Source organism: Lepus europaeus, chromosome 6 (assembly GCF_033115175.1).
Source record: "Lepus europaeus isolate LE1 chromosome 6, mLepTim1.pri, whole genome shotgun sequence".
NCBI classification, from domain to species: Eukaryota; Metazoa; Chordata; class Mammalia; order Lagomorpha; family Leporidae; genus Lepus; species Lepus europaeus.
In genome coordinates, this window is record NC_084832.1 from 59,566,792 (window position 1) to 59,594,631 (window position 27,840).

The 27,840-nt window shown below is 42.6% G+C and overlaps 1 protein-coding gene across 2 annotated transcripts in view; it reads right to left on the reverse strand.

Moving 5' to 3' along the window:
* LCP1 (lymphocyte cytosolic protein 1) overlaps window positions 1-27,840 on the reverse strand; it is a 58,485-nt gene that overhangs the window by 21,759 nt on the left and 8,886 nt on the right. Inside the window, exons 2-10 of one of the 2 annotated variants that reach the window (XM_062194173.1) lie at window positions 15,612-15,704; window positions 14,962-15,125; window positions 14,663-14,792; window positions 13,175-13,307; window positions 9,899-9,980; window positions 8,221-8,386; window positions 5,892-6,034; window positions 2,477-2,572; window positions 1,093-1,288 (exon numbers count right to left, since the gene is read on the reverse strand). In XM_062194173.1, coding sequence (XP_062050157.1) covers window positions 1,093-1,288; window positions 2,477-2,572; window positions 5,892-6,034; window positions 8,221-8,386; window positions 9,899-9,980; window positions 13,175-13,307; window positions 14,663-14,792; window positions 14,962-15,125; window positions 15,612-15,675 — 1,174 coding nt within the window. In that variant the 5' untranslated portion in view covers window positions 15,676-15,704. Of the gene's footprint in view, window positions 1-1,092; window positions 1,289-2,476; window positions 2,573-5,891; window positions 6,035-8,220; window positions 8,387-9,898; window positions 9,981-13,174; window positions 13,308-14,662; window positions 14,793-14,961; window positions 15,126-15,611; window positions 15,709-27,840 lie in introns of both variants that reach the window. The other variant, XM_062194172.1, reaches the window with a different exon arrangement.

Genomic DNA, 27,840 nt, shown 5'->3' on the forward strand with positions numbered 1-27,840 from the left:
GAATACATTGTAATGGAAGAATTATTAGCATCTGCTAACTGAACAGATTTAGGGGTGGAGAAAAAGACATTACAGTAGAACCCAAGGTTTTCAGTTTTGGAAACTAAAGAAAAACAAACAGTAAGATTAATGGGAATGAAGCAGATGGGATTGAAGGTGGGGTGGAAACGCTGTGAGGCAGGGGAGAGAAATGATCAATTCCGTTTTGTATATGCTACATTTCAAAAGAGAGAAAGATCCAATCAGGCATGTCCCAGAGGTGGCTAGACAGGAGTGATTAGTGGGCTTCATAGGTACACTTGGGAATCAACAAAATCCACAGATCCCTGACCAGGATTAATCAAATGATACAAATGCCACAGCCCTGGACAGCAACAGACATTGCATTCCCAGCTAGAGTGAACATTCTGGAAGTGGGTCAACTGACACTTCACATCTGGATCTCCTTGCTTTCATGACATTCATTTAATACTAATGTGCACTTTATTTTTTGTCTCAATATTGGGACTAGTTCATGATGAAAAATACAAAAGAAAGAATAATAAACGTCTCTGGCCCTTTTATCAGATAGAACCCAACTAGAGCGATATGCATTAACTTGCAAAATACAGCTCTCAGGGATTCTTCTTCAAAATACTTCTCTATACTCCCCATAATCCAAATAAAAGAAGTAGTAGATAAGCAAGACACTCAGTAAGAACTTTTTAGCAGAAGTTAAATATCATTTTTAGATGGCTAGTGGCAGCAGTTTTTTGCCTCTAGGAATTAACACAGTCCATTAAGTACATAAATTATGTTTTCAGAACTCGGGATTTATTTCATCCAATAATTAAATGCATTGTCTTCCATAAAACATTTAATGCTGATAATGGATGAAGCCTATATAAAGGAGTGTAATATAATGGTGTTTGATTATTCCTGCTTGGCTGTAATTGACTTGATTAATGTATTTATTCTCTTTGTTGTACCAGAGAATTGATGGCCTTTTGGAGGTATAAGGGCTTTGCATTTTCTTGGGAGGTGATTTTTGAAGTGCCATTGAATTAGAATTGTGAAAGCTTTTTCAAACATCTTAAGCAACTGGTTACCAACCTTCAAGAGCCCCCCAGTCGATGTCCTGGTTCTCTGGTTTATGCAGGGCAGGGTATCTGTTAAAGAGGTTGGCAATGAAAGCCAAATTCAACTTGGGGTTCCCTCGGACAACATCTGTGGCGGTGACAAACTGCCGGCAGCCCAGCCTCTCCGCCTGCTGCAGCATGCACTCCGCCCTCTGGATGTCATCCTTCTCCTGCAATGAAACAGGACAATCAAGGCTGGGTCAGGGCTCTCCAGGCAGGAACAGGGGAAAGGAAACCAGAATCTCAGTGGAATCCTTTGTGTGTGTCTCATGCAGACACTCATAGCATATTATTATCTACGTGCACTTGTTTGGAAATCGGAAAGCCACAAGTGACAGGAATCGCCTAAGTTCAGTAATCGGGACTGCTCATCCCTATCCAGCAGAACCATTTCAGATGAGTGGTTGGTTGCCCTGTTTTAAATCAATGTGGTAGCTTCCACAATCTCATCATTTAACTAGATCTTAATTATTCTCTACCAGTAAGCTTCCTTTTAGTTATTTTCTTGCACAGATTTCTTGAGATTTTTGTCTACAAAATGTTAATTTAACAATAATTTAGATTCAAAGTTCCTATTCGTAAAGGAACATCTGATTAGTATAACTATTTTTTTCTACACTGAGTTGGGATACTTGCAGCCCAAATGAAATAAATTTCATCAACTGAGCTGTTGTCACTGATAAATATATAACATTAACTTAGCTGTAATAGACTTCAGATTGAGCCCACCCACTTCGCGTGCTCAAGTAATTCTAGGGAATCTCCAGTCATTTGTAAGTCAACTCATAACAAGGCTCCATGGTCCAGTGTCCTTAAGACATGTCCTTAAGACCACCTTAAGACCAGCAATATTCAGAAAACAGAATTTTACACTAGAATTATTTCTTAAGATGATGCTTTATTAAATAATACTACTCTATATTTCATAAAGGTTACTCCTCCTTCAGAAATGAGTTCACTTCAATCTTAACAAGTTGGATTTATCTCCAAGGATGATAACTGAGGCACAGAAACAAGCCAGGCAAGTTCTCAAGAACAAGTGGTGGCAGGAGTGAAGATGCAGCCCTATTCTGGTGCCGGAGAGCCTACTACGTGATGAGCACATTCAGAAGTGCCTGGCATGGTGAATGGCGCTGAATTATTCTTCTTCCATTCTTTCTATACTGCTTGATTTCCAGATTTAGTTTTCTACAACTATTACCCAAAAACTGTCAAGAGTTCAACCACTTTAATGGGGCTCTAAGCAGGAATGCACATTCGTGGAGCTCCAGAGGCAGAGGCGGGGGGGGGGGGGGGGATGTCAGCCAGTAGGAGGGCAGCATTCTGTTCTCCCAACACAACTTGGGGCGTGACCTTACCCGAAGGCCTGACATGTCAATCACCACAGCAGGAACACCCTCCTCATCTCCTTTTGGAGCCACCTGCTCGAGCAGGTGGTAGTAAGCTTTTGAGTCCTGTGAGAAATTAAGAAATAACAACTTCAAAAACAGCACAGCTCATTACACACTTAGAATGACAATTTCCCAAAAGCAAACATTTTATTTCCTCTTCCATTATCATTCAAGAATGTAACTTAATTAACAAAGCTAGAAACATTCACTCATTTGAATATTCTGTCTGTAATAGTATATTGGCCTTTTCTTTTTAAATTGAATGTAACAATAAAAAATACAGGACACACACAGAAAGCAACCCACAGAAGCACATATTGTTCTGTTATCCTTAAGGGAGAAAAGCAATTTATTTACATGTATTAAATTGTATACAGGAAAATTTACATATACCTTTATATTGCTGTAGAAGTCAGTCAGCTAAGGTTCAATTTAAAAAAGGGTGACAGAAAAAGGAAGCAGAAGTTTAAAGCAGAGTTTACAAACACATTTAAATGGACAATCAGCAAAAGAAAAAGATTTCAAAGACAGAAGGTTGAAGCATTAACAAGCAGTCCTTATGTCAAAGGAGAAATATTAAGAGAACAAGTGCATTTTATGGCTATCTAGGAGCCAGGGACAATTATCACATTCAGTTATAGCAGTTGGATAGAGGCATGCAATTCTCAAGTTCTATTTCAGAAATATGCTTACTGATCAAAGAATTCAAATAATCATATTCTTAAAAATGTAATTTTTGTTCATCATTGAAAGCCCATAGGTTTTTAAGGTAATTTATGTAAATCATTTAAAAGTATCTTAATGTCTTTTTTTTTTTTTTTTTGACAGGCAGAGTGGATAGTGAGAGAGAGAGAGAGAGAGACAGAGAGAAAGGTCTTCCTTTTTGCCGTTGGTTCACCCTCTAATGGCCGCTGCGGACGGCACATCTCGCTGATCCGAAGCCAGGAGCCAGGTGCTTCTCCTGGTCTCCCATGCAGGTGCAGGGCCCAGGGACTTGGGCCATCCTCCACTGCCTTCCCAGGCCATAGCAGAGAGCTGGCCTGGAAGAGGGGCAACTGGGATAGAGTCCGGCGCCCCAACCGGGACTAGAACCTGGTGTGCCAGCGCCGCAAGGCGGAGGATTAGCCTGTTAAGCCACGGCGCCGGCCCTTAATGTCTTTTAAAGACTAAGAAGTCAGCTGTTACTTTTTTAGTAGTTTTTTTAAAACTAGGCAGGGCCTGGGTGGAGCAGAGGCATACACACAGTTTTCACCTCAGAAAGATGAAACAAGAGAGTATAAGCCCTGGATCCTGCACCTGGGGCAACCGCTTTTCATCTTCTACTCTCCCTCCTCCTAGTGCTCGCTGCAGCTATTTTGAAGTCAAAGTTCCACACAGGTGTTAGGTTAGGCACCAGTAAAATCTGCCTACTGGGTCCACCCCGTGACTTCGCAGATAAATCCACCACCTGTGATGCCAGAATCCCATACGGATACCTGTTCAAGTACCATTGCTCCACTCTTCCAGTCCAGCTCCCTGATAATGCGCTGGGGAAGCAGTGGAAGATGGCCCAAGTGCTTGGGCCCCTGCACCTACATGGGAGACTACACTTGATCTTAGCCAAAAGGCCGAGAAGCGATTACATGGGAGACTTGCATGAAGCTCATATACCTTTCCCACTCACTCTCGACGTGCTTTCCTATCTTTGCTGATTTCATGTGATATGAAGACATCTGTGGGAGGAGGGGTGGGCAGGCTACCCAGGCACACACTGTACAGCACTGACTTCAGGAGCATGCACTGCCCTCCGAGAGCAGACACAGCACTGCCCAAGTGCTCGGCTTGCCAGAGCCTCAGTATCTCAGACACATTCCTCCCAAAGTCCCAAGTGGTTATGAGTCCAAAGAACACAGCCTTATAGTGATAGAAAAATCAGGTAAATTTATGGCTGTGATCCAGCAGCCTAATCTGGGCAGAAAAGTACAAGGCTTCATTGCTGGATACCAGGAGGGATGATGGCCAGTTCCCGTTAAACCCTACTTCGGGGGGCCAGCACTGTGGTGCAGCAGGTAAAGCCGCTGCCTGCAGCGCTGGCATCCCATATGGGACGCTGGTTCAAGTCCCGGCTGCTTCACTTCCAATCCAGCTCTCTGCTATGGCCTGGGAAAGCAGGAGAAGATGGCCCAAATCCTTGGGCCCCTGCACCCGCGTGGGAGAACCACAAGAAGCTCCTGGCTCCTGGCATTGGATTGCCACAGTTCTAGCCATTGTGGCCAATTGGGGAGTGAACCATCAGTTGGAAGACCTCTTTCTCTCTGTCTGTCTGTCTCTCCTCTTGTGTGTAACTTTGACTTTCAAATAAATAAATAAATCTTTAAAAACACAAAAAACCTTACTTCGGTTGGTGGTACCAGAAGGATGTTAATAACCAACGAGGGAGGGATGGCTAGAAAATGAACTTGGCTTAGAGCCTAAGGAACGTGGGGCTTTCCACCCAGAAGCTGTGCTCTAACTTGAACTGTGCCTGCCAGATCCTGAACTCTCAATGCCATTGAGTCCATAACATATGGCCAGCAGGAAGCTGCTACTCAGAGATTTATATGCCTGGGTGGACATCTGGTGATCTCTCCTCTTACTCCTGCCCTTCGGAGAAAAATTTCTTTGATTTTTGATTAGTGGAGACCTCATATCGTATGGCAGCAGTGCACCCCATTTGCTGCAGGGGACTGCTTCCTGGTGTTCCTTACTGCTCTTTCTATCTCAGTCCAGCTGTCATCAGTACCAACAGCTGATGCCTCAACATGGGGCTTTCCATACACCTGGACACCCTACGGTATGCTTCTCTCAATTTTTTCCCTTGTGGATTTCATTACTCAGTTCCCTTACCTGCACAGTGAGAGAACCATAATCCTTACCTTATAGGATTACTGTGAGGATTAAATGAACCAATACACATATACAATACCTAGTAGGTAACAGACACCACGGTTGCTGTTAGTGTTAATAGAAGTCATCCTCTCTTAAGTTTTAAAAGGAAACACCATTTAATAATGCCCCTGTTTATAAAACCAGACACAATACAGCCCTACATAAATGCTACTCCAAAAGCAGTGCAAATCTTGCTCTTCCTCCATCTCACACCTTTCCCTACTCTGCCTGATACTGAAAGTCCATGTGAGACCCATCTCATTTGATGCTGTGCTCAGACTTTGGATAGACTTGGGTATGGTCCTGGTTTAGAGCTGCACATGGTTTGGAACGACAGCAAGTGGCTCCAAAGCAGCACCTAGGTCAGCCCTGGAGCTGCAGAGGAGCCCGGATCTGGTGTCCCTGTCTTGTCTCTGCTAACGCCCAATCCCTGCTCCTGGCTGTATCCAGTCCCGTCCAGGCGCCATCCCCCTACCTTGATGTCGGTGCTGAAGTTGCTGATTTTGTTGCAGCCTGCATTCTCCAGGTGGTAGTTAGCCCACCTCAGCAGAAGGTCTTCAGGAGACAGTTTCATCAGATCCTCTAGGCTCTCCCCTTCTCTCAAAAGAGCAATCAGAGCTGGAGAAGTATAAAAATGGAAGAAAAATAAATACAGGGGGTGGGGGAATTTTCATGCAGCTCTGGTGGAAAGCTAAAGACAGCAGCCCAGTCTCCCTAGGGCAACACCTTATTATTATTCCTGGGAAATAAATGAATGCTATTGTTGAGTTGGTTTACCAGCCCCGTTTTTCAGATGGAAAATACAAGGCACCCAAGGAATCTCAACGCCATGCTTAAGAACATCAGGGCAGAGTCCCCCGAACAGCCAAGATTACTGATTCAGAACGCTGGGCTGGGCCTGTCGGACCACACCGCAGGACAGGACAACATTTTTTGCTTTCAAAAGATCAATGCTGAAAAAAAGACAACGTTCTCTTGTCTATTCCCTTAGGTGTTGTATATTTCAAATGCTTATCTGCAAAATTAGAGGAATTCAACAATGTAATCAACTCTCCTCTACGTTTTCCCAGTTGGAGAAATTTTTTTTTGCTCAGTCAGAAAGTTTAAATTTAGTTGAGATTGTTATTTGCAAATCAATATTCTTTCTTAAAATCTCTACTTTTTCCCCCTTATATTATGCTTAATAGATTGATTTTTAAAGCACTGCCTCAGGATTTATCACTGGTTATTGTGATTTGGACATTTAAATAAAAATAAATGCATGTTTCTGAGCATCAGGTTTGACTACAGATTTCATGTTGGTAGGATCTGAACCTGAAAACTAAAGGATAATATTGTGTTTTGTGTGATACTTATCAAGGTCTACTACTCTGTCTAAGCAGTTGGGTTGCCACTGTTTAAATGCAGATAGAATGGTGAGAGACACTAGAGTAAGACTGGCAGTTTCCTATTTAGTTGAGAACTTCAAAACACAATAAATGTATTTTTTACTGTCTTTTTTATTGTATATATTTAATGTGTATAACATGATTTTTTAATCTGATATAGTGAGGTCATTACTAAAGTCAAGCAAATTAACATGCCCATCATCTCAAATAGTTTTCTTTCTTCAATCCTTCCTCCCTCCTTTCCTCGCTCCCTTTCTCCCTCCTTCCTTCCTTCTTTCATAGTAAGAGTATTTAAAATCTGCTTCTTGGCAAATTACCCATATACAATACGATATTATTAACTAACTGTGGACCTCATGTAGTACATTAGAGCTCCTGTATAACCTTGGTGCTATACCCTATGACCTACATCTTCCTCTGAAGTCTTGATAAGAAACAGACCAAGTTTATGTTAATCTGGTACGTGCAGCACATTTACGTGACGTGCTTCACAAAATGAAGTTAAAAATAGCCATATTTGTTACGAAGTGTCTGAAGACAAAATGAGCTCTGAAAAAAACCTCTTGAGGTTGGTGTCCCAGACAGTAAGACAGAGCTATATGCCCTAAACAAGCATTAGTATTAGTCTGTGGTCTTAAAAAGCTTTTGCTCTGTCATTTATAAAAGTCTGGTCAATGTGGATAGCATCTAATACATTAATATTATGGATTCAGTAAAACCATAGTTTTCAAGACTTCACAATTCTTGGGGCCAGCATACTGCATAATGGATTAAGCCGCCACCTGCAATGCCAACATCTCATCTAGGTGCCAGTTTGGGTCCTGGCTGCTCCACTTCCAATCCAGCTTCATGATAATGGTGTGTGGGAAAGCAGCAGAAGGTGGCTCAAGTCCTTTGTTCCCTGAACCCACGTGGGAGACCTGGATGAGCTCCCAGCTCTTGGCTTTGGCTTGGTCCAGCCCTGGCCATTATGTCCATTTGGGGAGTAAACCAATGGATGGAAGATCTATCTCTCTCCCTCCCTTCCTGCCCCCACTTCTTTCTCTTTCTCTCTATATCTCTGCCTTTCAAATACATAAAATAACTCTTAAAAAAATTTGACTTGTTGAACTCTTTACTTAGTGTAGGGTTAATCTTAATCTAAACTGAAAATAGAAATTTGTTAAAAATTAAGAGTGAGAACAGGAGAGAGAAGAGGAAGAAGGGTGGGAGTGTGGGTGGGCAGGAGGGTAGGGTGGGAAGTATCACTATGTTCCTAAATCTGTAAATATTAAATACATGAAATTTGTACACTTTAAATAAAATTAAAAAAAAAAAAACATCTTGAGCATTCCATACATCTTCTGTGTAGAGTCCCCAACACATTGTGTTAATGGAAAGCCATGTCATTAACAGCATTTGAGATTTTGCTCTTACCTTCATTCCTGCTGAGTTCAATGTCGGCAAACAACCCAATCTTAATGACTTGCCACAAAAGTCCCAGGACCAGATATGGCTTCCCCTCCTTCAGGTCTTCAGCTCCTATGTTAACCACATGGCACCCGATGGCTGAGGCAGAGTTCAAAGCCAGGTTCAAATTTTCCTGAGAGAGAAAAAGGATGCACATTTTGTTCTTTGACTTTGTAGATATCAAATGATTATTACTGATTGGCAAAAGCAACAATGTTTTCCTTCTGGAAAGTTCACAGGTCTAGAGACACGGTTCTCACTAGTAAAGCAGCAAATAATACCTAAAACAGAAAACCCAGTAGTCCAGTCAATCAAACCAGCACCCAGGTTGAAAGCCCATCATGGTCAGCATGAAGCTAAGTCTTATGTTTTTCCATCTTGCTCTTTCTGAAACCAACACCCTCAACATTTTCATGATCCAGAAATAAACAGCATCTTTGAGGGAAGCCGTTGTTTTGTCATTGGTTGTCATTAGTAAGACAACTGTTGATGTAAATTAAGGTCATGAAAGAGAGTAACAGAATAGGTTTTACATTTGCAGATTGAGTATTAAAATGAAGAAGATATAAATCAATTGCTGGAAAAGAAGGAGTAATTTTTATTAGACAACTCACTGAGTACCCATAATAGTGAAGTTGAGTGTACACATGCACACACACACACATGCATGTATAGATTACTTGTGCTTATCACTAACAACAATGCATGTAATGTAACTCACAGACAGTTGGAATATAGTCTACCAAGCTTTCAGTCTAGAGTCTGTGGACTATTCTTGGACCCATAAAAGAGGAGATAGCCATGTCAGAGATGCACAGATGTTGTTTTTATGACGGATTACAAACCAAGCAAAAGCCACAAAACAGTTGGGAAGGAAACTATCTTTCTTGGCCTAGCACTCAAATGATGAGTGAAAAGCACTGTTTCTACTTAAGGCCAAGATTACCAGTAAATTTAACATAAAATGCATTCATATATGTTTATCACTGTTCTCAATTTCATTACTACTTGCATTTTAAAGTACATAGGGCTGCTTACATCTAAATAGATGATGATATGTCATACATGATTTCAGAAGTGAGACATGGTTCTGAGCAAGTGAATCACAATGGTGTTAAAATATTAGAGTATAGAGAGAAACACAGCTTAGGAGCGCTGGCTACTGTTCCAGTTAATCAGCAAATTGAAGGAATAAAAGCAAGTTTTATTTATTACACTCAGAGTTGTGGCCAATATCACTGTGAAGGCTGCCAGAGTGCTTCCCGTTTTTCATGCCCCTCACTTCTTAGAAAGGCCTATCTTTTCAGCTAAAATGCTATATTTGGCATCAGCTCAAAGGTACATTGCAAGGGAAAATCTGAGTTCAATCTTTAGCCAGTGTGAAATTTACTCCTAAGTGGCCAAAATATACAACCTTTCTCTTAGTCACTAAAATCCCCCCAAATTTCCTCCCCCCCCCCTGCCATATTAGTAAAAGATAAAGCAGAAATATTTCCTTCGGTCCCCACTAGTTATGATAAATCACCAACCAAAAGCCTGGATTTCGGGAGTCATGTCTGAGCACCTGCAAAGGGCTGACTGTACAGTTACAGTCCTCACAGACTGCAAGCAAACCTGATACTAAGGGAATGGTAGGAAGACATACCTGAATGGTGAAAGGTGTGAGTTTCTTTTTGTTGATTGTTCTTTCATCAATGGTATCTGGCACTGACAGGTTGATCATTTTACTGAAAGAGAAACAATGAAAAGACAGCAGCCTTCTGAGTAAGAGTCTAGTACCAACAGCTTTCAATTCTAGCATTCCTAGTTGAACATGACAGCATCTGCTGTGCTATCCCACGTCCAGCCACAAAATCAGTTATACAATATGACTAGATCCAAACTATCTGTGGGAAAGTCAGTGTTCCTAAGCCCACAGGAGTACACTGGAGTAGGAAATGAGGACTCTGTTCACCCACCTAAAGAGCTGCAAAATTATTCTGGTTTCCTTAGCATATTAAGGCAAATTTCCCATGAGCATTTTTACTTTACTAGCAATGAAAATTATTACCTCTATGCAAAAGACTATACTCCCTTGGCTTATGTAATGTCTACATTTCTGTTTAAAGCCTGATCAAAATGTATGTCTTTAACTAATCATATAATTTTAAATCCTTCTATAGTTATTATTTTATCAATACTTTTTAAAAAGTTTCCCCCACTTAAGAATCTAACACATTGATCAGATATCCAGAGCAAGCAATGATTTTTTATGAAAAATTGATTTTATTCAAGTTAGTATTATTTTAATCTTTGGGACACATAAAATCTTTTTTTTAATAAGAAACAGCATTGACTTTTTTTCCTAACAATTTTTAGCAATTACTCTTTTTGGTGGGTGTTCTTTATAGAAGTATTTCCATAACTTTGGGGGGGGTGTGTGTGTGTGTGCTCTCATGTGTCCATATATTTAAATAAAACATACTTTACTGAAATTTAGGCAAAACCAGCTCTTGAGTCACTAGCTAAAAAATATAAAACTAGTAGAAAATTAGCAGCTCTGGAACATGTAGGGAAATCAGTTGATTTTAAAACTATAAAGTATCCAGGCCAGCGCTGGGGTGCAGCAGGTTGTTATAGGCAGTGGTTCAAGTTCTGCGTGCTTCACTTTTGATCCGTTTCCCTGCTAATGTGCCTGGAAAAAACTGCAGAAGGTGGCTGAAGTGCTTGGGCCCCTGCACCCACATGGGAGACCCAGATGCAGTTCCTGGCTCCTGGCTTCAACCTGGCCCAGCCCTGGCTGTTGAGGTCATTTGGGGGAGTGAATCAGCAGACAGAAGACATTTCTCTCTCTCTCTCCCCCTCCCTCACTCTTCCTCTCTCTCTCTCTCTCTCTCTGTAATTCTGCCTTTCAAATAAATAAATATCAAATCAAATCAAAAGAAAAAACTACAAGGTATCCCTATTTGCCAAGTCTAATTATAGAGATAAAATATATGAATATGAAAAGTATCTAACTTATGAAATTTATATTTATTGAATAAAAGCTTTCTATAAAAAAGCTAAAAAAATTATCTAGCAGTTCAAAGTAAAACATAATAATTCACAAAGCATTACAAATAATATGTCCTTTAAAAGTCAGAGTAGGGGCTGGTGTCATGGCACAGCAGGTTAAGCTGCCACCTGCAATGGTGGCCTCTCATAGGAGCACTGGTTTGAGTCCTGGCTGCCCTGCTTCTAGACCAGCTCCTTGCAAATACACCTGCAATGGCAGTGGAAGATGACACAAGTGCATGGGTCCCTGCTACCCACGTGGGAGATCAAGATGGAGTTGCCTGCTCCTGGCTTTGACTTGGCCCAGACCTGGCTGTTGTGGCCACTTGGGTAGTGATCAATGGGTAGAAGATCTCTCTCTCTCTCTCTCTCTCTCTCTCTCTCTCTGTTTCTCCCTCTTAATCTGTGACTCTGTCTTTCAAAAAAAAAGTTAAATAATTTTTTTTTGACTGGTAGTTAGACAGTGAGAGAGAGAAAGAGAGAGACAGAGAGAAAGGTCTTCCTTCCGTTGGTTTACCCCCAAAATGGCCACTACGGCCAGCACACTGCGCTGATCTGAACCCAGGAGCCAGATGCTTCCTCCTGGTCTCCCATGTGGGTGCAGGGCCCTAGCACTTGGGCCATCCTCCACTGCATTCCCAGGGCCAGAAGTCAGTGAAGAGAGAGATGGTGGGGCATGGGTTGGTCAGAAAACTCCACGGTAAATATAAAGGAGAGGGAGAGTGGGGAAGGGCATTCTCATAAAGGAAAATAAAAGGCAAAAATGCCACAGTTATAAGCTATAAGCAGACTGTGCATAGGGGAGAGTGAGTGTATTTGCTGGTGCCTCAGCAGCCACTCATGCAGTCTTTGGCTGCATACCCAAGAGTTACAGGGTGTTGGAAGCAAAACTAGATGAACATTGAGAGAAGACCAGGGGTTGACAACTCAGAACTTGGTCTTTATTTTTCTTTTTTAGCAGCTGAATCTTTTAAATGTGAAATTTCATGATGAAATTTACTCAGTAAAACACTAAAAATAGCATTTCTCTGATCAGTGCACAGGAGGGGGAGTCGATGTCTTGTCCTCCCATCTCACAATCACTGTGGCCTGCAGTGGCGGGGAAGCCGCTAAAGCAACAGCTACAGCGGCCTTTGCAAACCCACCACCCTGACCGGACAGCCCTGTGCTCAGAGGCCTGCTGAGGAGACAGTCAGCGCCCCTTCCCCAGTGCCCTCCAGACTGGAGCTGGGTATTTTGAGGAGACAGTCAGCGCCCCTTCCCCAGTGCCCTCCAGACTGGAGCTGGGTATTTTGAGGAGACAGTCAGTGCCCCTTCCCCAGTGCCCTCCAGACTGGAGCTGGGTATTTTGAGGAGACAGTCAGCGCCCCTTCTCCAGTGCCCTCCAGACTGGAGCTGGGTATTTTGAGGAGACAGTCAGCGCCCCTTCTCCAGTGCCCTCCAGACTGGAGCTGGGTATTTCTGTGCCATCCAGAAGTCCCTTGGCTGAAGGACGGCAGCTTGCACTGGGCTGGTCTGCTTCAGCTCCCTGGGGCTGCAACTCTCAAGTCTACCTGCTTTCACGATAGGCCTTGCTCAGACAAAGCAAAATGGCAGATGGCCCCCAAACAATTGCTTTTGACCTTGTGTTACTTTCGTCTTTATTTATGTCTATGTTTATCGGTTCTGTGTATCCCTCCTCTCCACCCAAGCAATACCACTTTTATATTTTTCAATACAAATGGCTGTGGAAACCAGTCTGATCTCTTGGTCCTGGCAAGACAAAGACCAGAAAATACATTCCAGGAGCAGCGGAACAGCGGAGGAAGTTGGTCCAGGATAAACACATCAATGCTCTCCTCCATAAAACAGGCAGTTCTTTGGAAACCAAGAAGGGAGTGCTATTTACCAAAGGACAATGCCATCCCCGACAGCGTTAAAGAGATCATCGGTGTTTGGGTTCATGGGGATGACATGCCGACAGTCGGGATCATTTTCCAGGGCTTTGTTTATCCAGTTGACAAAGGCATACTTTTCTTCCTCTGCAGGCAAATGATCACAAAGACTCATTGGCAAAGTGAAAGTTTCAGATAAACAAAATTATCCACAGGGAGCTCAGATTCTTATGCCCAGGAGAAACGTTACAAGATTATCCAGTCCATGATCTCATTGTCTCACATTTATTGGCTTTTAAAAATCTCAGACCACTTGGGAAATAGATACAAATCTGTGTTAATTCTAGATCATAAAACATACAGATTTAGAACAAAGCAACAACTATATAAAATATATATGCAGATATGCTGTATTTAGAAGCAAATACATACCTAGTTATATTTATATTGCATGTATATGTATATATAATAAATACTTGTATTAGAGATACACTCCAAATATAATTGTGATCCAATGCATACAGGCTAAAACACTGGGCTCTTCCTGTAGCTTTGCTGATGTAAATGTTGTATGATATGGATAATACTTGGAGTTATCTCTGAACTTCTTCATATAATTTCAGTGAAGTCCTAATGAAATGAAATCATTTGTGATACTATATTTCTTTCCTATCAGGAAAGCTGCCATGAGTAGGTCTTAGAAGATTTAACACAAACTCAAGATGTGTCTTATAGTCCAGCACTGTGTTTCTCAAATTGTATGTCACTGAAAACGAGTGTCCTTTGGAAGAAGCCTGAGTCATCAGCTTGTGTCACACTGCATTGTGTGTCATTGTCACACAGACTCATAATGGACATCTGACTAAACAAAGGCTCTGGAAATTCCTGCACCCATAAATAAAAAGCTACACTTTGTCTTAGCCACCACAGACAGGTATCTCTCAGATCAACTACCTGTTTTAAAGAATTCGGTTTAGGAAATGTGAGATTACTACACTACTTGAGTTACTAGAAGTTTCCATTAATGCTGTTGGATGGCAGCTTTCAGAACAATATACAAGCTTCTTCCAAACTGATGAAAACACAATTTTTTTGACCCCTCAGCAGGTGTCCAGAACAATCACGAAGTCTAAAGACAGAAACTTGAGCAGCTGATTTTGTGCATAAGATTTACGAAGGAATGTTGGCAGCCTTATTTTATTTTCTAAGTGCTGGTGATATTATCTAGCATCAGACCCTACATCAAAAAAGGACTGCTCCTATATTATGTGCCAAGAATTGACCCCTTGACACACAGGAAAACAGGTAGGAGCCCATGAAGTGGCACTGGCTTCTTCTGTCACTGCTTGTGTCCCTTTTGTTTGAATACCAAGTTGAGAGTCTACAATCCCTGTAGACATGGACCCTTTCTACTCCTTTCCCTCTCCTCCAACCCTCAGCTCCGTTAGCATCCCGAGACCTTCTCCACCTCCACCCGACTCCCACCCATCAACAGAGCCTACCTGAATAGGAATGTTGGGTGCCAACGCTAGACTGTTCTGAAGTACCACCAATTGCACAAATCCCTTCTTTCTTATTGATCGCTTTTCTGAATGTCTTGGCAACCTCTGTGCTTTTTAGGCCATGGAAAATCTGCCAAAATACAATGAATCTTTAGAAAACCAAGCAGGGATCAAGAAAATCACAAAGGAAAGAGCATGAAATTTTGAAGCAAGAAGGATAGGAAGGAATGTCTGTATTTTTCAAAACTGAGTTAAGTTCTAAGTTTCAAACGCATCGCCTTCTATTCAAATGCACTTACCTTGATAAACTCATCAAAGCTGATCTTCCCATCTTGGTCCAGATCACCTGTGGCCATCAGGTTTTCTGTGATTTCTCTTACTCTGTACCCAGGCAGAGGCAAGCAAGCAGCCTTGAACAAATCATTCAACTCATTGCAGCTGATATATCCATTGCCATCGGTATCTGTAACGCAAAGGACGCAATGAAGCCATAGGACCATTCAGGCTGAGCGCACAGAGGCAAGGGAGCACTAGCGAGCAGGTGATGGGACGGAGAGGCAATCACTAGGGGGCCATGGCCTGACCCTATGAAAGAGTCAGAACTTCACAAGAGGCCTGTTGCTATTGGAGATGGGCATTAGCATCACTTCCAACCTCCACAGAAGAATTCTGATCTCAAAGCAGAGGTTCTGTTCATTGAATCTGAAAGAACTTTATAGAAACTCCTGGGTCAGTCACAGATGTAGTGATAAAGAGTAAGAGAAGGAAACCAAGTAAAGAATAGGCAGATATGTCGGGGGTCATTTCCAGGAAAAAAAACTACAGGTGGGAAGGAGTCTATATCATCTTTCAAAAATAGGTTCCCCAGCTCCTCTAGCCAATACCACACTGGTTCCCAGTGCTATGCTATTTGGCTCATGGCATCCTCTGAGGTACCAGGTCTACTCACCAACTTTGGCAAAAGCCTCTCTGAGCTCCATCATCTCCTCATCGGACACCGATCCTCTGGCCATTTTTTTTTTTTTTTATTGCTTTAGGCAACCTAACTGGGGAGGAAGAGAATACAGGATTGAGATCTGTGCAAGTTAATTCTAAAATACCACACGAAGCAGTGATTCCTGTTTACTTAATGGAGAAATAGTCTTTTGCATCTCTCATGGTGTGTAAGTATCTTTGCAAAAATAAGTTCGGGGCCAGCGCTGTGGCATAGCAGGTAAAGCCACCACCTGCAGTGCCAGCATCCCATATGGGCACCGGTTCAAGTCCCAGTTGCTCCACTTCCAGTCCAGCTCTCTGCTGTGGCCTGGGAAAGCAGTGGAAGATGGATCAAGTACTTGGGCTCCTGCACCCACATGGGAGACCTGGAAGAAGCTCCTGGCTCCTGGCTTGGGATCAGCGTAGCTTTGGCTATTGTGGCCAACTGGGGAGTGAACCAGCAGATGGAAGATCTGTCTCTCTCTCTCTGCCTCTCCTCTCTCTGTGTAACACTTTCAAATAAATAAATAAATAAATCTTTAAAAAAAGAAAGTAAGTCAGAGGTGGGCTTTTTCTCAGTCCTGCATGCAGTGGTCTCCAAGCATGACCTTCAACAATTTACCCCCTCCCTGTGGACACACACTGCTCTTCACATCAAGAGCTAAAGCTTATTCCTCTCCCCTCAGTTAAGGGCTGGGCTTGTGGTTGCTTTGACAACAGGTGATGTGAAGAACATTTGAAATCTTGGCTTCCTTCCTTTTGGATTAGGATACTCCCTCTTGGTACCACACTGCTGTGCTGTGAGATGCTGAAGCCACACAAAGAAGTCAATGAATGAGAACTGGGTGCTTTGATTAACAGTCCTTATTGAGCTCCCAGATGACAGCCAGCATCAACTAGTAGCCACCTGAGAGCCCATCCGACCTTCTAGATAACCATGGTCCCAGCCAACATCACATGGAGCAGCAAAGCCACTGAGCTGTGCTCAATCAGAATAGAGAAATATTTTTGTAGTTTGTCATACAGCAATACACAACTAACACACTTTGACATAAATATCTCTTTTACATACTTTTACATAAATGTCTTCATATTCATAGTAAAAATGACATGTTTAGCAAAGCCAACAAGTACATTTTATAACTTCAGATGGAGCCAGTTGTCTATATATTTATGGATGAATGAAGGGAATCTGACCCTTTAATAATTCATATATTGGATTTGGGGGCACTGTTTGTTTCCTTTGAAGAAAGCTAGTCTTGATGACAGTGCTGGTCCTTGACTAAGTTCCTTTTCCCTGTGTGCATTAATGCTGTCCTCTAGTGGGGAGAAAGAGAATGAAACAGAAAGTACATTCTCTTTCCCAGGCCCTTAGCTAATCCACACCCGCAGGTTTCCAATAGGCTTGCTGGACCTCCTGGTGGGAAGAGTTAAGTGGAATGGGAGAGTGGAGGATGGAGTATTTCAATCTATAATTATATTTTGGATACTTTAGTGGAAATGATTTTCCAAATACTTTAAATTTGTGACAGGCTGTTTTAAATTGATTTCTTCTTGGTATTTTTGTACCATTCTATATTGCTGTTTTGTTCTTGATGGCAACTTACAAGCACACAAAAAAGGAAGTAGTTTTAACACTGAAACCTACAGACCCCAAATATATGACACTCAATTTTACAAATCCACATCCATTACCCACTAACTTATTATCCTGCTGCATACATATATTGGTGTTTACAAACTTTTGCTTCCCCAAGCAACTCTTTATTAACAAAAATGTCACATCGAAATAAAGCCAACAAAGCTGGAATTTTGAGTCTTTACAAAACAGCAATTTTGAGAGTCTTTGTTTGAAAAAATATAAATGTTCTTGCCACTCCCATCATCTTATTTTCTTGTTACCTGATTGGTTTATGAGAACTCAAGGGAGGAAGATTTGAAAATCACAGAATTAGTACATACTGTTATATATTAATTCAATTAAAATCCAATTTTTTTATCAATATAATTTTTATTTTATTATTTGCTTTATATATCTAAGAATATAGTAACCCATTGGGCTATCTGAAGGAAAATAAACATTTTTGAGATCTTAATTGTAGAAATAAACAAAATCTCATTTATATATTATAATAACACAGAGGCAGATACTGACTAGTTCAGTTTTTGTCTCCTTCCTTCTTACCCTCCCTCCTTCCTTCTGCCTTTTTTCTTTCTCTCTCTTTATCTCTCTCTCCTCTCTCACTCTTTCTCTTGGCTTTATCTACAAATAATTTTGAGCTAAGACACAAGGGTTAAGACAAAGCCAAGGGTTAAGCTGACTAAATGATGCAACTGATGAAAAGGAAAGTAGTGTGCAGGTGAAATAAGATGATGGCAGGGAGAGACTTTACTTAAAATACACACACAGAGACCCTGCATGCTTTGGCAGAAGTAGGCTGAAAATCTAACTCCAGGTTCTCCAGGGGCTAATGCAAAGAGCAAAGTGTCATCAGTTCTATGATTCCCTCCATCCCTGTGAGACAAACAAACCCATTCCTTCGGGCAGCAGAACTGAGGACAGCAAAATCTGCATCTAGGCTTTAGGAAGAGGATGGTGGGGTGCAATAAACAAAAGCTTTGTTTTTCTTATAATGTTCCTCTCTATAGGATGATGGCATATTCTCATTTTATAGAGCAGGAAACAAGCTCGGAGGGGCTAAGATCTGTATCTCAGATCACACAGCTGGGCAGAGGGGCAGTCAGGACCCCAGTCTCAAGTCTTCACTCCTCTCCTACACCATCTACTCAGCTTCCACACCTTCAAATTCAAAATTAGATACTCATTCTACACACTCCTTCATTCACTCAGCAATTATTCATTAAATGTCTAGAGTATGTATGGCCCCGTGGAAGAATTCAAAAATATCCTGTAATGAGCCTAAGCATTCCAACTGAGGATCCTTCTGCACTCACAGGCTAAGGCATCAGGCTTCTGGTTGAAGACATTAGTGTACAATTCTGAGTATGCTGTTAAATTTTGGTGACTGATTTCACTTGCCTCTCGCTTACACCCCTGCTCCACAAAGACACTAACAGAAGGCTCTCCCATGAACAGGAGGAACATCTTGTGGTGAAATCTGGCCTAATCCCTACAGCTGGCTTGCCCTTCATGTATTCAGTGTCTTAACCTCTTGATTCCTAGGTGTTCATGGGACCATAAGATATATCTGTTCATTAACACGTTTTATGACTACCTACTATAAGCAGGCACTGTTCTCCATTCAGTATGAAGCAAGTCTATACTGAGTCAGTTAGTTACCCTAGAAGCAAGGAGGAAAAACAGAATCTCTGGATCTCAACCTGCCCTGCCCTTTGGTGTAGGAATGTTAGGTTTTAGAGCCCTATAAGAGACTGGTGAGAAAGAGAAGCACCGGTAGGGAATGACACCATTTGTTAAGTGTCAAGAGCAGGGTCAGAGAAGAAACAAAAGAAGTGCTGTGCTGGGTAATAATGAAAATCTTAAAAAAAAATCTTAAAAAGATTATGGTATAGTGAAAAAAGTAGAGCAAATATTTCAGCATTAACATCAACACTATATGACCCATTCAAATAAAAACAGATGAAGAAAAAAACAGGTTATTTTAAAATCATGTCCTTTGAATCTATAATTTATTTATTTGAGGGGGAGAGATAATGACAGAGAGAGAGCAGGCTCCCATCTGCTGGTTCACTCACCACATGCCCACAATGGGGCCAGGCTGAAGACAAGAGCCTTCAACTCAGTCCAGTTCTGCCACATAAGAGGCAGGGACTCAACTGTTTCAACCATTACTACTGCTCCCTTGGGTGCACATTAGCAGGAAATTGTACTCAAGAACAGAGCCAGAACTTGAACCCAGGCTCTGTGAGATGGGAAGTGGGTGTCCTAACAGGCTTCTTACCCTGAAACTAAATGCCATCCCCACCGTGTGGGTTTTAAACAATGGCAGACAGGTCAATATGCAAAATTTTCAGCATCTGTAACAACATTTTGCTAACACATTTGTGAGTGGGGAGGATGAACAGACAGAAACCACCTAGTGAGAAATATGTCAAATCACAAACATCCAACTCTTCACTGACTTAACAGCTAAAGCAAAAGAGAAGTGGATTGAATTAGTTTAAAAGAACTGGAGAAGGACTGGCCAATAGCTGTTGCTGTGACACAGTTTGTTGTTGTTGGACCCAAGCACAAATAGGTATCTGGGTAGTCTTTTTTTTTTTTTTTTTTTTTTAACCATTCCAGGAGCATTGTGTCATGGAAACACAACCTAACTTTTAGGAACATAAGGAAGCTTAGGAATAACTTATTTCAACTCCCTCTTTTTATAAGAGAAGGAAATGAAAGGTACAATGAAACGAGATACTTCGTCCATGCACACGTTCCTCAAGGCAGTGCCAGGTGGGCGGTGGCAAAGGGCCAGAGCAGGGAAAGGACAGCATTCCCAGGGCCACTAACGTCCACAACAGAGAAGAGACCCTTTAGCTAACTGAACTGAACGTGCATTTGCAGAAAGCGGAGCAACAGGAAGAGAACATAATTAACTTAAAGACGTGCAGGTCAGGCCATTTCGAAGCACACTGGTTAGAAACAAACCCTGGTTACATAGTCTGCCTTTGCCTTTGCCTTTGCATCCAAAAATTCAAATCATGCTTATTTCAAGGTGCAAGTTACCAGAACATTAGTAAAATTAGTAAGGATAACTGGTGAGGGCTACAGTTTGCAAATCGCTGGCACCATACTGGCAGCAAACTGGAGAGAGCGCTGCAGTCATGGGCCACGTGTGGTGTTACGTGCGGTGCTGGGAGCCTGAGCAGAGGGCTGCAGAGGGCATGGGTCATCCAGGGCCTGAGCAAGCTGTTCAGCGCTGCTTTACTGCTCTGCACCCACACTGGCCCTTATTTAATGACTGTATCGTCTCAGTTTGCCCTGCCCTAAGTTCGCCATCTTAAGTTCTCTTGCGCATCAGTGGTAAATTTTGGAACTCTGCTTCTGACTCAATGCCCAAATCATAAATCTAAGAAGATAAACCTCAGATCATTCATCCACGTCATGTCTGGTTGTTAGAGTGCTTTCTGTGAGCACTTACATTTATTAAATCAGTAGCTGTAGCTGTGCCTCTTCTGATCCAGCTCTCTGCTATGGCCTGGGAAAGCAGTAGAAGAAGATGGCCCAAGCGCTTGGGCCCCTGCACCTGTGTGGGAGACTGGAGGAAGCTCAGATCGGCTTAGTTCCAGCCACTGAAGCCATTTGGGGAATGAACCAGCTGATGGAAGACCTCTCTCTCTGTCTCTCTCCCTCTCTCTCTCTCTCTCTCAACTCCACCTCTCAAATAAATAAATAAATAAATAAATCAGTAGCTGTATACCCCAAGACATTTGGTCAAAGAATGTACCAAGCATTCACTTTTATTAAAAATGATAAGATTATTTTTTAAAATTACAGTAAAGTTTGAGGTTCTGCTTAAAGGGAGCTGGTACTTCCCAGATCAGCAGTGAGAGGGAATTTCTGAGAATGGTTATTATGAAAGTACTCGACACAAGTTTCCTGAAGTCTGAATAGAGAAACTACTTGCAGGAGTTTATTATCAAATGCAGTGCTGCAGAATTTACAGGAGGAAGTGAAGCCTCTGACGTACATGTAAAAATGTAACTGGAATTTTCTCTGAGGACTTTCAGAACTGATCATGAAAACATGAGAAAGGAGAGAGAAAAGAGGGAGATGCTCCCGGGTGACAACCACTCCTGGAAGCTGGCAGTGTTGAGATTCAATACACAGATGCCCAGTTACATAAGCTGGCAGGATCAGGGAGGCACCTGTAACCTGGCCTTACAACACCAAGGAACTCTTTTGAATGTGTCCCACTTTTCCTGCAACCTGACTCGGTGGTTAAAGTAAAACTGGATACTCAGGACTCAAATTCCTGAAGCTCTACCTCAATATTTTTAGTGCACATCCAGCACAGTGTAGTTACCCAACTTCCAAACTCCTCAAGGCTTATTGAGTAATTCAAAACACCATGGCATCTAGAACAACATGAATATTGCAATCTTTAGCATTAGACTAGGATGACTAAAGAAATCAAACATAAAACACATAGTACTCAGAAGCAAAACAAAATACCCATATACTCTTGTAGAGAGCCATCAAGATAAAATAAGGAAAAAAATCTTTGCTTTCACTTAATCCCACCTTTCTCGTGTTACAAAGCAGCCTGTAGGAGGGGCTCCGATGTTGAGAATACACAGTAGCTTACTCTGTATTCTTGGGAGACCATTTCCCGGATGGATATGGGGTTGCCTGACTTTTGGGTAAGTGATGATTCTGAAAGTACATTTTAAAAATAACCTCATTCAGAAAACCAAATGGACTTACGTGGCCTCAGCTACAGAGCACCATCTAAAGGGACACTCCTGAGCTATTCCTGAAACCACGGCCTCCTCTAGGTTGTCTTCCTCATCCTGCGGGTGTGCTGCTCTCCCCAGGTCTGTGCCAGAGTGGAGCCTTCTTATCTCTGCCTCAGGAGGAAGGGCAGACAAGGCTGGGCACAGAGATTCTCCTCGGACACCCTCCGGGCGGTGCAGACTCATGGGAAGCCAGCGGCTGGTTGCTCCCAGCCTGATGAGCCCAGGACTACACTGGGAGCCTCTATGGCATTGAGCACGCCACTGAGGGGCTCCTGAAGCCGTGTGGAGCCAGGCACACAGGCACTGGCTCCATCACCAACCACGGAGTTCTTCTCATCCTTGCCTCCTGCCCTTTGATACCCCCCCCCTGCCAGCTGCATTCCTGATACCTCCCCCATTCCTGATGCCAGCCCTAGTGACACACAGCAAAACTCCTGTGAAAAAGGGGACACTCCAGGCTGGGGCTTCTCGGTGACTCAGCTCCTCTCTCCTTCCCTAGGCTGTAGACGGTGATGCTCGCCACGCCACATCTGGAAAATCCACAGCCCCTCTCCATTTGGTGCTTGACCACAGGGACTTTACAATCCAGACTTCGCCCCCACTGAGGGCTCAGGGACTCCCCAGTGCATTTTCTCCCTGAAGCCCACGGACTCAGGCCCTGACGCCAGAGCACCTGCTGCTCTGAGGCCTCTGAATGCTGCTGAAAAAGTCACAAAAACACCGACCTGGAACCCTAGGAATTCAGGCTGCTTGACTTCAGTGACTTCTGAGAAATACGAGGGGTCTGCAGAAAGTTCATGAAAAAATGTGTGCTGTGAAAAAAACTGCATTGGTTTCATAAGTTTTTGTCCTAAAATGGACTTCTCTTTTAATTCTATATTCCCCCCCAAACTTTTTGAAGTCTTCCTATACTTTAATTCAATTTCTTTGATTGTTGAGACCAGGCACTCTCAATCTGAGGTACATGGACCTCTCAAATTATATTTATAATTCCATGTAGGTACTTTTCTCTAGGAAAAAATATCTGTCGTCTTTTTTTCTAAAAAGTTGGTTAATTTTATGCACTAGCTGGTTATTCCCTAATGCACTGTTATCTTAATTTCTAATATCCTTCATTCATTCTTTCACTTCACCTACATGTGTTGTGCAAGGCCCATTCTGGTTGCTGGGGCATGGGTTGGGGGCCACAAGCATGGGGGACAAAAAACTGGAGATCTATGAAGTCTACAGGTAAGTGGCATGTCAAATGCAGTACAGAGATCACAGCTATTTTATTGCAAAATGGCTAATACAATGAAAACACCTATGGAGGCAGGCATTTGGTGCAGGGTTAAGTTGCCTCTTGGGACGCCTACAGCCCATGTTGGAGGGCCTGGTTCCAGTCCTGGTTCCTCTGCGTTCAGTCCAGCTTCCTGCTGTTGTGTGCTCTGGGAGGCAGCAGATTAACAGCTCAGGTGCTTGGGTCCCTGCTACCCACCTGAGAGATGTGGATGGAGTCCCGGGCTCCTGGTTTCAACCTGGCCTGACTCTGTTATGGGCATCTAGGGGAATGAACCAGTAGATGGAGGATCTCTCTCTCCCTCCCCCCGCCTTACCCTCTCCCTCTGTCTTAATCTTTCTGCCTTTCAAATAAACTGAAAATAAATAAGTAAATGAAAATCCCCTCCAAATTCCAGCATCTTAATAATGTGTACCCTGGAAGACCACATGAAATGGCTCAAGTGGTTGAGTCCCTGCCACCCACACGGCAGACCTGGATTGAATTCCCATTTCCTGGCTACAGCCTAGACTAGGCCTAGCTGTTCTCAGTATCTGGGGAGTGAGAGAAGGATGTAGAGCCCTGTTTCTCTGTCTCTCTGCCTTTCAAATAAAATTTTAAAAATACATTTTTTTAAAAGAAAAAAATTTCTGAAGATCAATAATGAACAAGTAAAAAAGGTTAAAGACAGGGCTGTGACAAAAAAAAATCAGATACAAGTAAGAAATCAGCACAGAGGCACATCAAAAAATGAACACATCAAGCCTCTAAAGCATAAAGACATTGGGGCAATTAATACACACGAACACCTCCAAAGGAGCCAGGACTGAAATAACCGGCCGAGAAGGGGAAGCAGCAGCAAGCCTGGCAGCCAGGAGACCTAGGGTTTGATCCGTCTATGCCAACTTCAGGCTCCATTTGGCCTCTCCAGTCTCCCTTTCCTCACCTTTGCATTGAGAAATGAAGTCCCTGCTTGTTAAAAACCCCAAAGCTCTATTCAGGAGCCGCTTTGGATATGGACAAAGGAAAGTCAGGTTAGGCTGCACTGACAGGAGCCCAGAAATAGGAAGTGACACCATCAGCAAGCCACGGCTGGGACCCGGAAGTGCTGCCTGTGACAGGAGCAAGCCGGGGAGTGGGCACCCCTGGCCTGGCCCAGCCTGGCTCCTAGAGGCTGGGGGCCGCTGTGCCTGCCCTTACCTCAGCAGCATGCGGAGCTTTCTGAGATGCATCCTCCTTGCCGACCCCTGGCAAACGCCCGCTGCTCGGCTGCTCTGAGGCTCTGCTGCTCAGCACAGCACAGGGAAATGAGCAGAGCAGCACGCGGGGCCCATCTTCTGGGAGGTCCTCACTTACGGCCTAAGACACGCTGATCCAGTTCACTCGAATTTTTAGGTAAAACATCGCACAAACTGTCCCAGAAAGAGAGCCACCTACTATTTTCTTAAAAATATCCAAATAAGGAAACTCTACAACCTCCCTGGTGTCTCATATATCTACCTGGTAACCCAAATCTTGTCTGATACGATTAAAGTGCTCCCTTTCTTGGGTTAGAGTCTCAGAGGGAATTACAGGAGCTGTTCAATTCATAAAAATCCCATCACATGCTGTGGTACCCGCATCAGGTCTTTCTTTTTCACTCTTATAACCTGCTTTTTTTTAAAGGACTTATTTTCTTATAAATCTTTAATAGTTTTCTTTGCTGTCATCTTGGTTCCTTTTCAAGTATTATAGAAAACAGTATGGAAGTTCCTCAAACAACCAAAAATAGAACTAGCATATAATCCATCCCATTACAGGGTATATATTCAAAGCAATGAAATCAGTATGTCAAAGAAATATCTGTACCCCCATGTTTATTGAAGATTAGTCATAATAGCCAAGATATGGAATTAACCTAAATGTCCAACGATGGATGAATGGATAAAGACAATGTGATATATGTACAAAATGGTATACTATTCAGCAGTAAACAAGAATGAGATTCTGTCATGTCCAGAAACATGGCTGGAACTGGAGGGTGTTATGTTAAGTGAAATAGGCCAGGCACAGCAGCATAAATACCTATGATCTCACTCATATGAATGTGGAATCTTAAAAAAAAAAAAAAGTTGATCTCATAGAAGTACAGAGTAGAAGGGTGGTTACTTGGGGCTGGGGAGGGTTGAGGGGTTTGGAGAGATGTCATAATTACTGTTAGAAGGAAAACGTTCCAGGGAGCAATTGGACAGAAAGGTGACCGTAGTTAATAGCAATAAATTGTGTACTTGAAAAATGGAAAGACAGTAGACATGATGTGCTCTGTCACGGAAGTGAGAACTGTACAAAGTTATGCACTTGTTAGTTAACACACTTAACACTTTACAATGTATATACACTTCAAAACATTATGTTGTACATGATAAATATGTAGAACTTTATATGTCAATTAAAAGTTTTTTTGGGAAAACAGCCCAAGAAAAAAGTTCCTGAACCAAGCCAACCAAACAAAAAACAATAGAGGAAATTGAGTGAGGGGTTTAAGGGAAAAGTACATAACTTTCCAACTTCTTTGTTAACTCCTTACATTATTCCAAAATAAATAGTCCATTAAAATAAGTATCAGTCGCATGATACAGGGGTGAAGGGACCTCAGAGGTTATCTATGTGACCATGCTCCTATTGCAAAAGTATGAAACGACACCCAAGTTAAAGGACCTCCCAAGCCTCACGGGACACACTGGGGGTCCTGCCTGGGACAAGGATCAGGGCCCAATTTTTTCTCTTCTCTATCATAAGTTTTAAAACCTTAAGATAGAACTTTTGTCTTTAAGAAAGACCTTTCCAACACAAGGGGAACAAAATGCCCCATGATTTCAAGTATCGTATGACTACAATTTCATCCATGTTTCCTGCGTATGAAGGGGAACACAATCTGGATATTGCAGAGGCTCTCTCTAGGTATGGGCTGCAAGTAATGTGCCAAACTGTGTATACAAATACCATGCACAAGGGCACCTAAAGGGGAGTGAATGCTCCCTGCTTTTGTCGGTATATTGATTTTTGACTTTGCATTAAAGGCCTTCTGATTTTCCTTAGCAACCCAAAAGCAAACCAGATCAAAACGACTCCACATGAGATGAAATAGCCAAAAGACAAATTCAGAAATGAATACTGCAATGATACAGTTGCACTTAGAACAGCAGTCATCATGGTTTCAGGCAGTCAGTTTCCCTGGTGGGAGGTGGGAATCAGAGGGCCCTCCCTCCTCTTAGCTTACACTCCGACTTCTGCAATGTGCTCCCTGCTTCCAGTCCATGGCGCTCAGGAGACTAAGAGCTCACAGCACTACCTCAGTGTCTGGCACACATGATGAACAGAGCACTGCCTTATCCACATTCCAAGACCCCAGTGGATGCCTGAAACTGAGAGTGCACCAAATGACACACACGCACACACACACACACGCACACGCACACGCACACACGGATGTATGCATACAGGTACACATACTGTGTTTTTTCCCATATGCCTTGCTGTGTTGCCATATAGTAGCAGCAGAATTAACCTGTCCTTCTATCTCATGGGCTGAGTGGGAGGTTGGGGCAGTACCAGTGTGGTTTTCTTCCTCACTAGCTCTTGTTTCTAAAAGCAAAACCTCAGTGATCTGGAATATACTACTTGTTATCTTCAGTCAGGGTGCTTCCTACACTTACTGCAGGTAATATGAATACAGAAACCCAGATGACTCTGCCTAGAGGCCATTTTGACTTGTTTGGATGCATCCAGATCCCTCTTTGTACCACTGTCTTCTACTTACAAAATAGTGCAGTGGTGGGCATTTAAGGCCTGGTGGTTAAGATGCTGATTAAGGGGCCTGTGATGCAGAGCAGGTATCCTCCTGTGATTCCAGACCCCAGTTTCCTGTTAATTCAGAGCTTGGAAGGCAAGAGTGATAGCAGAGCAAACTGAGTTACTGCCACCCACATGGGAGACCCGGATTGCGCTCTCAGCTCTTGGCTGTTTTCAGCACCGTCTGGCCATTGTGCAGATTTAGGGAGTGAACTTGTGGATGGGAGCCTGCTCTTTTCCCCCTCTCTCATCTGTGTGTGTGTGTATGTGTGTGTGTGTTTCTGCCTTTCAAATAAATAATAACCAAAAAAAAATAAGTAAAAAAAAATACTGTAAAACGAGGAGGGAAGTAGACATGTTAGAAATGGGAAAATGGGGGCCTAGAGAAGGAAGTTACTTCCAGAAGCCTCAAAGTGAGCCACTGACTAGTTCAGAACGAGAAGTAGAATCCACAGAGTCTTACTTTGGGTTTAGCCAAGCCAAAGGAAAAAAACAAATCAAGCAGCATTTAAAGAACAAAAAGATTTTCTTAAAAACACCTTCAGATGCACAGTTCGTGAACCATACTTTATACTGCAGACACACGGACCTAAGATGTAAATCCTCAGACGACCCATGCTAGAATGCTAGAGCACAGCCTGCCTCTCTCCCTGTCTGAGCTAGTGTAAAGGCATTTCAGGTTTCC